Source organism: Castor canadensis, chromosome 4 (assembly GCF_047511655.1).
Source record: "Castor canadensis chromosome 4, mCasCan1.hap1v2, whole genome shotgun sequence".
In the NCBI taxonomy this organism is placed as follows: domain Eukaryota; kingdom Metazoa; phylum Chordata; class Mammalia; order Rodentia; family Castoridae; genus Castor; species Castor canadensis.
In genome coordinates this window covers 141060353-141076437 of record NC_133389.1, presented here as the reverse complement: position 1 = coordinate 141076437, position 16085 = coordinate 141060353, and the positions used below count along the sequence as shown (strand labels likewise).

At 36.7% G+C, this 16085-nt stretch overlaps 1 protein-coding gene and 1 non-coding gene across 12 annotated transcripts in view; one reads left to right on the top strand and one right to left on the bottom strand.

Moving 5' to 3' along the window:
- Window positions 1-16085, bottom strand: part of Pms1 (PMS1 homolog 1, mismatch repair system component) — a 108318-nt gene that overhangs the window by 70838 nt on the left and 21395 nt on the right. For 5 of the 11 annotated variants that reach the window (XR_012447302.1, XM_020172396.2, XM_020172400.2 and 2 more), the window contains exons 1-4: window positions 15949-16078; window positions 15132-15245; window positions 8395-8546; window positions 5097-5279 (exon numbers count right to left, since the gene is read on the bottom strand). Coding sequence is in view for 9 of the 11 variants with exons in the window: in XM_020172396.2 (XP_020027985.2) it covers window positions 5097-5279; window positions 8395-8526 (315 nt within the window). In the remaining 2 variants the exon portion in view is untranslated. Of the gene's footprint in view, window positions 1-5096; window positions 5280-8394; window positions 8547-15099; window positions 15246-15948; window positions 16079-16085 lie in introns of those variants that run through there. The other 6 variants (XM_074071261.1, XM_074071260.1, XM_020172397.2 and 3 more) reach the window with 5 other exon arrangements.
- LOC141422941 (small nucleolar RNA SNORA51) lies at window positions 14491-14622 on the top strand. Its single transcript, XR_012447632.1, has one exon. It is a non-coding gene; the product is annotated as a small nucleolar RNA SNORA51 (small nucleolar RNA).

Sequence of the window (16085 nt, the reverse complement as noted above, 5' to 3'; positions counted from 1 at the left end):
CTTATTCAAACACTTGGAACTTAGAACTTGGCTCCTGATTCCTAGGTTCAGTTTGTTTTGATCTATTTCTACTTCCTGCTAAAACAAGGTATAATTTAGCCTCCACTTAAAATCCACTTCAAAAATCTGAAGTGAATTTCTAAAACCTTTTTTTGGAAGGTAAATGTATTTATAACATACTTATAATATCAACCTAAAAAGAAAATCTTTAATTATATGCACCTTATTATGTGATAGGAACAACATATTAGAAATAGTCCTTATGATTTTTGGGGGGATTAAAACTGGGGTTTGAACTTAGGGCTTCATGCTTGGAAAGTAGGTGCTTTACTGCTTAAGTCATACCTCCAGTCCATTTTGCTCTGGTTATACTGGAGATAGGAGTCTCACGAACTAGTTGCCCGAGCTGACCTTGAACCACGACCTTCCCAATCTCAGCCTTCCAAGCAGCTAAAATTACTGGCATGAGCCACCAGCACCCAGCCCTTTCTGAAATATTTTACAAGATTTATACTGCCTGTAGTTTGTAATTAGTACCACAGGACTGAGGGTTTAACTCAGTGGTAGAATGCTTGCCTAGCATGATTGAGGTGCTGGGATTAATAAAAAAATGAGTATAATAAAAATACCAGGAATTTAACACTGAAAAATGATACGTCAATAAATTTTAAGAGAAATTATCCTTGCTGATATGCCTTTTTTGGGGGACAGAGGGGACTGGGGATTAAATCCAGGGCCTCATGTTTGCCAGGCAAGTGCTCTACCACTTGAGCTACACCACACTGCCACCACCACCCCTTCCTTTTTAAGACACTCACTAACTTTCCCAGGATAGCCTTGCATTCACCATCCTCCTGTCTTTGCCTACCAAGTAGGTAGGATTATAGGCATATGCCACCACCAAATTCTATTTTTAAAAAGTAGGAGTACACTCAAAAGTAACGATAAACAGTAACATAGCCATTTCTTATCATTCTTAAGTATTACGTACCATACATAATTGAAAGTGCTATACTTTTATACAATTGGCAATGCAGATTTGTTCACACCAATACCACAAACACATGAGCAATGTGTTCTGCTAAAACAACTTTGATGACATGAGATGATGGGAAGTTTTCATCCCCATTATAATCTTACAGGATCATGAAATGTCAAGATGTAGTACTGCATTTTTAAATGAAACTGACTTCAATGAATGCCCTACTTTCTGTATTTTGGAAATATTTTTAGTGTTCCCCACACAACTTTTAACTTGACACTGATGACTTGTCTATTGAGCTTACTGCAGACCTGGGTGTATTTATTATTTTAATGTGGAGGTATTTTTAAATTTATAAATACCTTTCTAACCGCACTAGTAAGAACTAGCAACATACTGTGGAGAACTCAGTAACTGAGAGGTATGAAATTACTGCAACTGAATTCTTGGCTTTGCCATGGAAACATGTGTCCCTGAATAGTCCACAATTTTCATATTCTACTTACTTCAGCATGCACAGTTCCTCTGAAATAAACTACCTAGTACAGCACCCTGCATACAGTAGACAATAAAATATGAGGTGAATGATTACTACAGACTATTTTGAAGCTGGGGTAAGAAGATCTGACATTTGGCTCTTCATGACCCCAGTTTCCTCATTAACAATCTGAAGAGATTGAGCCACAAAGGCCTACATGTAGGCCAGGAAGTGGACAGAGATCAGTGAGTAGGAAATTTACTCTGGAATGATTACCTGTGGGGGCAAAACTGTCCTGAACTGGGACCTGTCGGTCACTGGATGCAGGTTGTTGTGTGTGAACCTGAGTAAGGCAGCTCTCTTTAGGTAACAGCAAAGTCCTGACAGAGACTCAGCTGTGAGTGTTCAATAACAAACGCTTTTGGCAGCATCCAGTTTACACTGGAGGATCAGGGAAGTGCACTAAGGTTCACCACCACTACAGGGCTTTCATCCAGTTCTATCTTTCCTTTAATTTTCAGGCAGAAATCTAAATCATTTAAAAATAAATTTGAGAAAATAATACATGCTGTAGGATTCCATTCACATCAAGTTCACAGAAAAGGAAGAACTAATATGTGTTGATAGAGCCCAGAAAAGTAGTTACCTTCTCAGGAGTACTGACTTGGAGGGGATATAAGAGAACCCTCTAGCCTGCAGATAATGGAGTTTACCTTGATCTGGAGTACATATGCGAAAATTTACAGGGCTGTGTGTGTGTGGTTTTCTGAAAGATTTGTAAGAAAGGGGATTCCATAAAATGATACTAATATTTTTAAGATAAACAAACGCTTAGCACTGTACTGTGTTAATTGCAAACTTTGTTTTAAAAGTTTAGTTTTCTTTTATTGTGATATTTTGACAATCTTTTGTAATTTTGATAAGCAAAATTATTTTAACTTATTCTCAAGACCACATGAATGTCTCAAAAATAAAAGGCAAAATGATAAGCATAGATATCAAGCGGGCTTAAGGAATCTAAAAACAAAACAAGATAGAGTGACCGATGGATAAACACTTGCAAAACTGCCACTAAAATCAAACTACAGTGGAGGCTGAACAAGTCACAGGGCTCGTGATAAACGATTTATAAAGACTAAGTATGGTGCTGCCACCTAGCAGGCAAAGTTGATTACGACCACTTCAGCTCTGAAAGGCCACATCCATTTGCAGAAAATACAGACATGCCAATATGTGTAAGTCTGTATATCTATATACATTGGTTGTAAGCAAGAATATTTAGTGCCAATACTCTACAGAAACAAGGCTTAAATGCTCTCTGCCAGTTTGGACAACAGCTATAAAATCAAATATTTATACTCTAAAATGGCCACTGAGAGCTCAAACAACAGTACTAGTCCCGAGAACTTCAGAGGTTCTCTGGTACAGATCCCATTTGATTTTCAAAAGGCTTTTTCTATAAGACCTAGGGCTATAGGTTCCCATATAACATCCACTGGGGATAAACATGGATAATGCCCAGTTGTACCCTCCAGGTTCTCTTCTCCAAAATCTATTTGGAGGTTCAGTGAACTCTAAATAAAGCTACTGCTGAGTAAGAGAGAAGCACATGGTGTGCTAGATTTTTGAGCAGCAGTTTTAAGAGTGCATGTAAGGATTTCCTCCTTTACTATGGTCTGAACATCTACCTAGATGCCAACATGCGAGGGCTCCTGGTCCTCTATGCAGAATTTCCCACTTAAACTTCACCCCTGCAGTTCTTTTGGCCTACTTAAGACAACACCTTACAGAGCACCACAGTCAAAGACTAAGTGAACACCTAGCTAGATCCCTAGCCACAAAAAATGGTGAAAACCTATATTATGCCAGCACTTCAAGGGCAGAAGGACAAAGCAAAGACCATAATGAATCTGGAGAATATATCGCTACTGAGAAGATCAGGCTACTAGATAGATATCCAATGACCAGAAGAGGAAATAGCAACAGTATCTCACGTCCATGCCATTTTCCCAGACAGAAGGTATAAAACACTATCATTTTACTGCATTGACCATTCTCATTTAAGTAAGGTCTTCCTGCCTAAGCACACACGAAATTATATGACCACTGGGAAAACTACAATAATTAAAAGAGACCAGCACAATCACCCTGTCACCTTAATTGGCCCACAGATGCTGTCACATAAAACACAGCCCAACACCCAGAGAGTAACAGTATAGCAAAAGAAGGCAGTAAAGTCATTCAATCAAATACAACTGAAATACATAGAAATGAAGTAACTGAAGTTATAGATGGGCTTTGCTACAAACTAGTTACAAACTATGGAACAGAGGCAGTACATAGGATTATATTAGTATGATGCACTGAGTATGTCAGTCACTGAACTGAGGAATTTATAGACTTACCAAGCAGTCAGGAGAATAAAGTTCCAGGATCCAATCTGCACCTAAGAATCTACAGTTTAGGACAGTGGATACCTCTCGAAATCAACCTTATTGTCTGTATTTACCAGAGGGGTATTTCCAGAGTGTGTTCCATGGAACAAACAAAAAATAGTGATATGCTTCTCAATAAAAAGGTTTCATGATCAAGTAGGTGTAGGGAAATATACCCATTCTAAACTACCATTAGAGATTCACAATGTGCTTAAATACGGTAAAAGATGTGTGAAGTGCTATAGTTAAATGTTTAACTTTTTAGATACATCTCTTCCAAGCCAATGAGACACTAAACTATCTTCTCCTTTAATAAACATTAACATTCACAATGCTGTTCCTCAAAGAGTTAAAGACATAATTATCACATGATATACCAACTCCACTTCTGTGATGGGAAAGACTCCAACAGATATTTGTATACCCATATTCATAGCAACACTATTCACAATGGCCAAAAGGATCCTTAGAAGCAACCCAAGAATTTTGGTTAAACAAAATGTGGTATTATAGACACAAGTGCATATTATTCCACTTTTTTTCTTTTTTCTTTATTTTTTTTGGCAGTTCTGGGGCTTGAACTCAGGGCCTTCACCTCAAGCCACTCCACCAGCCCTATTTTTGTGAAGGGTTTTCCAAGATAGTCTCTCAGAACATTTGCCCAGGCTGCCTTCAAACCTCAATCCTCCTGCTCTCTGCCTCATGAGTAGCTAGGATTACCAGTGTGAGGCATGGACGCCTGGCTATTCTACTTTTTTAAAAAAGGAAATTCTTATGTTACAACATATATGAACTTTGAAGGCTTGATGCTAAGTGAAATAAGTCAGACACAAAAGGACAGTAGGATTCCCATTATATGACATACCTAGAATAGTCAATTCTTAGAGGCAGAAGGTAAAACAGTGGTTATTAGGGGAAGGGACAGGGGAAAAAGAAGTTATTGTTTAGTGGTAAGGAGTTTCGGTTTGGGATAATAAAAATGTTCAGGAGATGAATAGTGTTAATGAAAGTACACTAATGTAAATATAATTAATGCTGCTGAATTGTACACTTAAAAATGGTTAAAATGGTAAATGTTAAGTATATTTTACTCTAAATTTAAAAAATTTTAAAACATACTTTAGCAAATACTTGGTTTTCTCTTAATTCTAATATTTTATGATTATGAACTCACTAAAATAGTCAACATAAATTACCTTACCTCTGCCACACAACAAATCGACCCCAAAGCTTCCCCACGAAAACCATAGGTTGTCAGGTTTTCAAGATCTTCATGACTGTTTATCTTTGAGGTATAGTACTTCACTGCCATTACAGGTGCATCAGCAGCCTTGATCCCCTCACCATTGTCTCGAACTTCAATTTTATCAAATCCATAGTTCTCCTATAAAAAGTTAGAAACACTTTTAATACTTAACAACATTAAGCTGTAATCACATTGAGAAACAAACACAAATGAAACAATTTGGTTATTTACTTTTTATGAAAGGATAACACTATGGAAACAAGAATTTAATTCTTTGATTTAATAATTTCTAGCTATGATTGAATGAGCAAGTCTCGTTTTCTCGGGACTCAGGTTCAACTACAAAATAAAGTCTGATTTTTGAGGGTTCTCTTAACTGATTTGCTAACATGGATATTTATGATTATTTATGTTTAAACTTGACTAAAAAAAAATTCTTCTGACATACATACCCTTTGTATATACAATCACCACAAAAAAATAAGACAAAACATGATCACCAGCAAAACATCACCTGTTCTATTCACCAAGAGTCTAGCAATTATAATAATTCAACAGAACTTTTCAGAATTCCTCTCTTGTTGCTTTCATAAATAATTTAAAAATATTTACTACACTATAACTTCCTAAATTTCTTTCCACAAATACCACCAAACAGGAAATTGCTGAGGCAACACACTTAATTTGGCAATTGCAGTGAGTTTTTAATTTGAAAATTAAGAAAACTCTATTCATAGCTTAGTCCTATAGTCTAGTACTAAACTACACATGTATAATAAAAACAAAATCTAAATTTCTATAATAATGATACTTGCTATGAAAGTATCTAACTCTGGTAGTCAACATTTATGATAAGCCTGACTCCAAAAAATTTTATGAGTATGGTCACAGATAAAAGTTATAAAAGGGAAAACATTTCCTACAATTATACTAACTCCATATTACAAAATATCATATCCTTCTAATACCATAAGATTATATAATACTGCATACATTAATATTTTCTTGTTAAGTTATATATGCTTTGTATAAAGCACTGGAGGGAAATACCTAAGACTTAGTCCCTCCTATTTCTCTCAACCTAAAATTAAGTTGACATTCTAGGAATAGTATGTCTGCTTCATTTTATATAGAAAAAAATTAATTAGGCAGGTATGGGTGCTCAAACTTGTAATCCCAGCTACTTGGAAGGTGGAGATCAGAAGGATCATGGTTGGAGGCCAGTTCTGGCAAAAAGTATGCAAGACCCCATCTCAACTAATGGCTGGGTGCAGTGGTATGTGCCTGTCAGATCAGCTTTACAGGAAAGCACAAAAAGGAGAATCACAGTCCAGGCTGGCCCAGGCATAGCAAGACCCTATCTGAAAAATAACCAATGCATAAAGGACTGGTGGAGTGGCTCAAGTGGTAGAGCACCTGCCTAGCAAGGGCAAGGCCCTGAGTTCAACTCCCAATATTGCCAAAAAAAAAAAAAAAAGAAGAAAAAATATTAGCTAGAGAAATGCAAAAATGCAAATCTTGCAACAGAAATAAGAACTCTAGGCATCTGAGTAAATTAAGAGCATAAAGATCTCTTTAAATGTTTAAAACAGTATCAACATGCTTAATTATGTACAAAATCAGAGTAAGCAGGTCTTATGTAGAACGGAAGTTGAGTTTTTTCAAATTCTGCAAAGTAGATACAGTGTCAAGAGACTAGAATACATACCCAGGTAAAAATGCTAATTTACTTTAATAGGAATACTTCAATTGGCTTGGCAACATTATTTTTAAAAACAATTATTTTCCTTCTAGAGACATTAAGACCCAAAATACATATTTTAAGAGATTAAATAACAAAAAGGACATAACAAAATGTTTGCCTACATAAGAGTTTTAAGTAAAACCTATCAGATATGATATAAATCTATTTAATTATTATCAATTGTACTCTAATCAGACTGACAATTATATGAAATTCCTAAGAGAAATACATTGTCTTTCACTGTGTTTAACTTAGTCATCTTGTTTTTCCTATTTATAAAAATTATGATATATTACTTATATATTACATTACTTATATATTATTTACCAACACAATCTAGGTTTAATGTGGTATAGAAGAGCAGCTCTAAAAGTATGTTCCCTGATACAGCAGCATTAACATCAACTAGAAACTTGTTAGAAATGCAAACTCTGAAGTTTTAGTAATGGAGCTTGGTAACTGTCTAATAAGCCCCCTAAATTAATCCAATGCACATAAACACTGAAAGAAGCACTGGCATAGATGAGAGATCTTGAACAGGTTTTAGAATCAGGAAGACTGGATTCCAATCTCAGCTCACTACTTACTAATTATATCATGTCAGACAGGTTTTCAGAACACTAATTATCTGTAAAAAGGGCATCCTAATAGTTAATACACAGTTTTTATAAGTGGCAGCTGGGAATTTATAGCTGTATCATAGAATCTTATCTGATAGACTGATAGACAAGAACATGTTAGGGCCCTTTCTATAAAGCTATTTCTATCAGCATTACTTCTAATGCCATAATGCTAGAAATGCCACAAACACATGACAATTAGGAGATTTAAAAAAACGTACTTTTACACTCAATCAAATCTATTCACCCCCATAGTTCTTACTAGGTAGTAGGCAAGTATGGAGGACATAAAAATGAATAAAATATAGAGCTTACCTCTATGAGCTTGCAATTTAAAACACATGAAATGAACATTGAAACTAATTTTATTAAATCATGAGTCACATTATTAATATACAGTACCTAAAAATATGAAAACTATGAAGTAACAAGAGAAATGGTTTTGAAATAAGATTAGGTAGAAAAATAAAAGAGGAAAATATAATACCAGTAAACATGAGTGACAAAGGGCAAACAGCAGTAGAAAATACAGACATTAAATCAATGTTTTAGGTGATGGAGTCCTAAAGTATATGCACTCTTTTATAATTTCCTTACGTTAATATGTTGGTGATTGAAATTAATATTTATAAGAATGTGTTCTTAAAGGCAGGGCATTGTGTGTATGCATACAAGAGTTAGAGGCAGGAGATGGGAATTTAAAGACAGCTTGGGCTCCATGGCAGACTGCCTCAAAAACAAAACAAAAACAAAAAAATGCGTCCTTAAGATGAAAGGTCCAATGTCCTGAGAACAGTTTACTAGTACAAAGAAAGAAAAGAAGATAATAGTTTAAAAAGAAAACATGTGTCAAGCCCTTTGTGCTCTAAATGGGAGCAAGGATGCTCACCAGTTTAACATCTATGCTTGTGGCACCGGCATCCAAGGAGTTCTCAATGAGCTCTTTTACAACACTGACCACTGAAGTGATGATCTGAGAACTTGAAAGGAGGCGAACTGTTGCTGCAGGCAACTGTTTCATTCTACCTTGTAGCAGAGTAGCTAAAAGATAAAAACCCAAGATGTAAAAATAAGAATTGTTAAACATCCCTAATACAACTGATAGCAATAAATGACACAATAATAGCTCACATTTATTGAGCCTAACTGTATGCCAAGCTGTATTTTAAACACAGTCAGTATTATTTCTTACCAATACCCTTTGAAATAGGTCCCTTTATTATTCCTTTTATAAGGTTTCTGAGGCAGAAAAGAACTTACTCAAGATCATTCAGTTATTAAGAGGCAGAGCTGGGCTAGGAAACGTGGTTCATGTCTATAATCCCAGATATTCAGGAGGTGGAGAACAGGAGGCCTTGGTTTAAGACCAGCCCAAGCAAAAAGTTATCAAGACCCTCCCATCTCAACAAACAAGCTGAGTGTAGTGATGCAATCCTGTGATTTCAGTAACTAGGGTGACTGTATTAGGAGGATGGCCAGCTCTCAGCAAAAAACAAACAAGCAAACAAACAAAAACCATGAGACCCTACCCAAAAATAAAGCAAAACAGTTCTGGAAGTGGCTCAAGTGGTAGAGTGCCTGTCTAGCAAGAGCAAGGCTCAGAGTTCAACCCAGTAGCTTAAAAAAAAGGAGGAAGGGGCAGAGTTAAGAATTAAATACAAGCAAGCCATTCAACACTTCCTCAACTGATACGTAATCTAATTAATCTTACAAATGAAAGACCAAATTATCTCTTACAAATGAAAATGACCAAAGCAGTTTTAAAAAATCCACAAAACATAAGAGAGAGAAAGCTTCTGTTTTCCTAATTTCTCTTCCAGGATTTGTGTGTGACTATAATTGGTACCTAAAATTTTGACTTTTCTCCTACTGAATTCCAATCCAGTGTTTCCTATGAGTGCCTGCTAAAACTCACTAGCTCAAACTCAAGGAATAATCCATTCATCCAGACCCAGACCTGAAGGCAATCAATTCCTAAATCCTATCAGTTCTTATCCCTACACATTTATCTATCTATCTATCTTTTTTTTTTTTTCTGGTGGTGGTGCTGAGGATTGAATCCAGGTCTTCAAGTATGTGCTCTACTACTAAGCTATACCACACCCCTAGGCTCTCTTTTATATCCTCCCTCTATGAATAGTTTAAGCTAGAAGCATTATACAATGTAATTTCCTAACTAGCCTCCATCACTCTTAAGCATTGGTCACCAAGTCCATACTACCTATTAAATGACAATAATTTTAACAAGAATAGCAGCTACCACGTATTAAATTTCTAGTATGTTAGATACTGTGCTAATTATTCTATATATAGGATTGCATTTAATACTCTAAACATGAAAAGGAAGTATTTTGCAAATATTAATTACTATGATAGTCTAAGATGTGTAAAAGAAATGTAAAAGTTGTTAGAATCAAAATAGAGCTGTTTGGGTCATCCTACCAAAAAATGTAAATAGAGCCACATGACTGCCTAACAGTAACTATCACCAGAACCACAAGCTTGTACAAGGACATCTAAACAGCAACTAACTGTTCACCTCAGAATGACACCAGTCTTATTATTAATCAGTCACTGTCACCATGTTTCAAAATATCTGATGTAATCCTCACTTCTTCTTTAAAAACTTCCCCTTGGCCTCAACCTTTTTGAATACACCCATGGTTTACTGTGACACATTCATTTCCATTGCAACGCTCTGTTATTCCCAGTGTAATGCTATTCCCAAATAAATATTATTCTGTGGAGAATCAGTCTTTTTTTTTTTAAATTTAGGTCGACAGAATTTAAAAAAAATGAATGATTAAGTATTAAGTACTTGTAATAAGCTAGAGATTTTTATCTCAAAGTTATTCCCTCAAATGTCTATATCAAATGTGCCTTGGTCCAAACTAATTACAGTGTATCACTGAGTAAATCACGGAAGGAACACAAACCTTAGAATTATGGAAACAGATGTGTCTTCAAAAAGATTTCTTAAAAATAAACACTTCATTGGTAAATCACACTATGGTAATTAATTGAAGAATAGTGCAGTGTAATGTATGATCTGCCTGGCTGGGAATGACTACAATGGGCTGTCACCTTGGGATGTGGACAGTGACTCAATCATGTGACTTAAAACAACAGCTTCACTTACACATCATTAGTCATTCATATGTTTTGAAGAACTGCAATGACTTAAAATCATTGGGTTCTTTTGGAATTAGGTGATCTAGGCTCCAATTACTGTTAATCTGAACCAGTCAAATCTCAGACACGTAAGATAATTACCCTCCACATTACTCTGACTAAAACATCACTCTAATCGTGTGGCTTCCGAAATTTGGTAAGACGAAGCCCAAATCTCTGTGTTTACATTCGAAGTCCTCTACGTGATGATCCAACACGCACATACAAAATCTCTCTGCTAGTAACTGTTTTAGCTACAAAACCTTTAAGTTCAAAGAAACAAATTAAAAAAATATCTAATACAATATTCCATACTTCAAAGAAACAAATTAAAAAAATATCTAATACAATATTCCATACTTAAAACATGCATGATAGGAGCTCTGCATCTGCCTTAATGCATAATTTCAGAAAAGATTTTGGGAAAGCAAATTCTCACTTCAGAACATGCAACTCCTCTAGAGAGTTAAGATTTTCTTGGACTAAAAAAATGGAAAGAAAAAAACCCTAGCTACTTTTTAAAAATTAAACATGCTCATATGATGATCTGATCCCATGGAATCTAGTTCTAAACAAAAGAACAGTGCAAAAAAACAAAACAAAAAGGTCAGTTTAGAATTCTTTCTCAGACAATGTAAGGTCATGTAAAGTAAGAGTCAGGAAATGGGGTACAGGCACTATAAGGTTTTAACAAATAAATTTCTATGAGGAAGCCAACTATTTGGTTCTGAGAGTGTTGACTGGTCACAATTCATAATTATAATAATTATATGTTGCTATACACAAGGCAGAGTTGATTGGCATAAAAGAAAAACAAATTATACCGGTGCTGGGGTTCATCATTATTACTGAGGCAAATCATTTAAGTACCTCTATTAAAACAATTCATCATTTGTAAAAATGGAGACAATACTTGACTGGTTTATTGTAAAGATGAAATTAAAAAGCATATACAGTAAGCTCACCTTATTCATAAATTACACATGGTTTTGACCAAGTACTATCCAAAAATAGTAAGTAAAAACCAAAAGAAATTTTTAAAACAAAAATAAATTCCCACAAGCACTTCAAATGTGGCTACTCTAAACTGAAATGGCTAATATGACCGGCTTTCAAACTCAGCATAAAAAAGCCAGAAAGTATGATTAATTTTTTTATACTGATTACAGCACAAATGATATTCTAGTCATATTAGGCTACATAATTACATGTAATTAAAATTAAATCCACTTTATTCTCTACCTGGTTTTTTTTTTTTTTAACTTTTGCAACTTTTTTTTTTAAACTCATGACACACTGGGCCTCTGTCTTCCAACTGCTGGAATTACAGGATGCACCATGGCCAACCTCTTTTTAACCTTTTTTTAATGGACTTCTAGAAATTTTAAAATCATAGCTTATCTTATAGCCCTAGTGGAGTGCTGGACACAGTAGTACTTAAAAAGGCAAGCTCTGAAATCACACTACTTAGGTTTTATCCATCCTCTTACACTATTAGTTATGTAACACTGAGAAAATTAAACTCAATCATCGAATCTATAAAATGGGGATAATGATGGTATCATATGGTTGTAGTAAAAACAAAAAAAAAAGGTAGTGCATATAGAGAATGTATTACAGTACCTGTCATGTAATGCGAAGATCCCAGGATACATGGACTAACCCAAATTCCTCCAACTCCTAAATGAACAACCCCCTCTCTTCAACCCTTACCCTTACAGGAGACAGCCCACTCGGCTTGTGTTCAAAAAGTTCTCTACCTTAGTTTCAGAATTCCAAGGATCTAAGGAAAGCACAGATTAAGTTTGGGGCATAATCTTATATTAACCTTTATTTGTTCTGGAAAGTCTTCCTAGTTTCATCACTTTTGACTTCTTCTCTAAATGCCTCTTTCAATATTTTTTTTTTCCAAATCCAATTTCATACCAATCTTCCTCACTTCTCTAGTTTACTGATATCACAGCGATTTGTAGCATCAATGCTATTATAGCTTACACAGTCACAGTGTCCTCCGATTTCATACAATGCCTGCATTTCAATGCATACTCCTCTTTCTTTGGTGTTAGATCAATGTCTATTCTCTCCTAACCAACTGAATGTTTGTGTCTTCCCACAATTCATGTAGAAATCCTAACCCTACAAGATAAAGGATTAGGAGGTAAGGACCTCGGCCCTTTAGGAAGTGATTAAGTCACAAAGGTAAAGCCTTCACGATTCAGATCAGTGACCTTATAAAAGAAGCTCCATAAGCTATCTTGTGCCTTTCTTCCATGTGAGGACATAGTAAGCAGGTGCCCAGGCTGGGCATGGTGGCTGATACCTGTAATTCTACCAATTTGGGAGGCAGAGAACAGGAGGAGCTGGTATAAGGCCAGGCTAGGCAAAATGTAGTGCAATCCCACCTCAGCCAATAAAAACCTGGGTGTATTGGTTTGTGCCTGTCAGCCTAGCTACATGGAAAATGTAAATAGGAGGATCATGGTCCAGGCTGGCCCACAAATAAATGCAAGATCCTGCCAGAAAACTATCTAAGGCACAAAGGGCTTGCAAGGGGGGGTGACAGAGGGGATGACGACAAGTGGGGAGCTCCTGCCTAGCAAGTACAGGACCTTGAACTCGAACCCAATTACTGCCTCCCCCCAACAAAAAAGTGTCATCCATGTGCCAGAGAACACTCACCAGATATTAAACCTGCCTTAACCTCACTCGCCAGACTCTAGAACTGTGAAATGTTTGATATTCATAAGATTCCCAGTATACAGTATTTTGTTACAGCAGCTTGAACCAATGAAGGCATTTTAACACTTTTACCTAATTACTAACACTTTCACCTATTTTCATTCATCTAGTTTTCCTACAAGCATCTTGACCTTGACTGTAAAAGCAAACAAAAAATTCTTCCCTCAACTCTTAGCAATTCAACTTTGTATGGAGTGAAACTTGAATAAGCATACTGTATTCATTTTCACTAACTCCCTACCATTAACTTTATAAAATGGCTTATAACCTCAACCATTGCTGGGATTCTATTCTCTCCAAGTTCAATACTATTCTCCTCAGTCACTAAATCCTTTTCTCAGGACCCATGCTCCTTGACCACCCTAAAGTATGTGGCAGCAATGATGTTACCTAATTCTCAAGGAAATTTCCATCTATACCTCTTGGACCTCTTTGTGTTTTCTTTGCTCTCTTTCTAGAAATGTGAGCATTTCCCAACCCCTTTCCCTTCTTCCTAGGTAAAAAATGTAAACTTCCAACAATATCACCAAAAGTCATTTCTCTCTTCCCAAGTGAAGACAGGCATTTCTAAAAATTATTCTTTGCCACCTCAAATAAATATCTGTAAAACACAACATATCATCCTATCTTCCCCCTTGCCTTCCACTTAACTTTGGTATGTCTCTTAGTAATACAATTATTAATCACCAAGGTCAAAAAACCCCATCTTCCTTTGTCAGCAAACCCTATTTGTACTCCCATTTCCTCCTAACGCAATATGACTGATCATTCTGGACCCAGTTCTAATATCACCTGCAATAAGATCCTTTCTGATCAACCAACTGAATGATCCTTCTCTCTCCCTATACTCCTACATTACTTGGCTTACATCACTCTTGGAATGCTTATCACATCCTTGTCTGGAACTGTAAAACTTTTTGAGTGCAACATATTATACATTATGTATCTCCGGACGCTACAATTACAGTACTTCACCCACAGGGAGAACTTAATGAATATTAATAGTCACTAAAAATCTAAAAATAATTTTATCAGCATCTTTCTTGTGCCAATGTAAAAGTTAAAGACTGTGCTTGGGTACCTCGTGCTTACCACAGGCTATGCTCTTACGCTGACTGTATAGAAAGAGGAGACAAAGTAAACCTACCCCAGGTACACCTCAGCCCAGGCCCTGTGCCTGGTCTGTATTATGAATGAGGAGACATGGTTTAAAAAAAAAAAGTGTTCTCATGCTCAGCCTGTTACCACTGCCTCAAGGCTTTCCTTTTGTATACTTAATTTTAAACTAGCTTCCACATCACTCCCTAGCCCAACTGTACCTCCTAACAACTGTTTTCTGAATTTCATGGCCTTATTCACCTACCTTCTAAATATCATCATTTAAATCACCTGATGGCAACCTACACTTTAATATGTCCCAAACTAATCTCACGTGTTTCCTTCTTCCTGGGATGACTTCTAACCACTCTTCTGGATTTAGTTCAAGTGTCACCTTCCAACCCCCGCCCCCCAGCTTTAATCCCCAGTAGACTAGGCTCTGTAATCCTATACACAGCACCTTTCTTATTTTTAATCTAAACTCATTACAGACTATTCTATTTGACTTCCCTTTCTCAGGATAGAAATTTTATACTCATCACATATTCCCATAACATGACGTTCTAATGTACGTGTACCAAATGACCTTAAAAAGTAGAAGGTTGATGTCAGGCTTACAAGTCACAGCACAGAACGTCTGAAAATGTCAGTATAGTCAGTCTTCCATATTTGCTGAGAGGACCACTCCGGGAAGGGCGCTGATGTCCAGTAAAGTCAGGTTAACAGGTGTTCCTAAAAAAATAGAGATCAGAGAATTCAGAGATTTTAGGGAGAATACAAAGGAATACTTTATAGAAAGAATACATCTAGTCGTATTGTTTTCATAGACTGCTCCCTCCCCAAATACAAGATATTTAGACATTTATTGCCAGATTTCTCTAAATCAACTTTGAAATGTTTAGGGAAGTTATTTCAGCAATAAAACAAACTCTATGCGACGCCACGGTAAAGGAAGTTGATTTCAAAGATGATTCCAACAATCTAATCAAGTCTTTTCCCTCTCTGTCCTCAATCAATTTTTGGTGTCCACATTTCTAATGAATACAATACAGATGGCTGTATCTCTAATAAACGGAGAATGTCACCAGCAAAAGTCGTGATTAAATGTTGAATGACTTGCGTCCCTTTTATGTCACAGCATACAATATTATTAAACGCCACCCTCCCACAAAACACTTTTTACGGCTTTTGTGGATTAATTTATCTGCCAGGAAAACAACTTTTTAAGTCCGGCACTCAAAAGGGCCTGCGGAATAGAGTATCACACAAGCCAAGCCCAGATCCGGCCGAAGAGCGCTCCCCACGTGTGCGCGCCCGCGAGCGGGCTTCGCCGCCTCCAGACCCAGGGGGAGGCGCCCACCGCCCACTGCGCCCGCGCTCGAGCGAAGGACCTTTATGCCTCCCTGAATACAACAGTGAATGCCCGTTAGTCTACCTCCTAGCTCATGCGAGGAAGGCAATTACCATCCACCGGCGGCAGCAGCCCATACCCCGAGCCCAGCCTCGCAGGAAGTCCACCGTCCCAGCGCGCGCGCGCGGCGGGGCGGGGCGGGCACTTAATGCGCCGCTTAA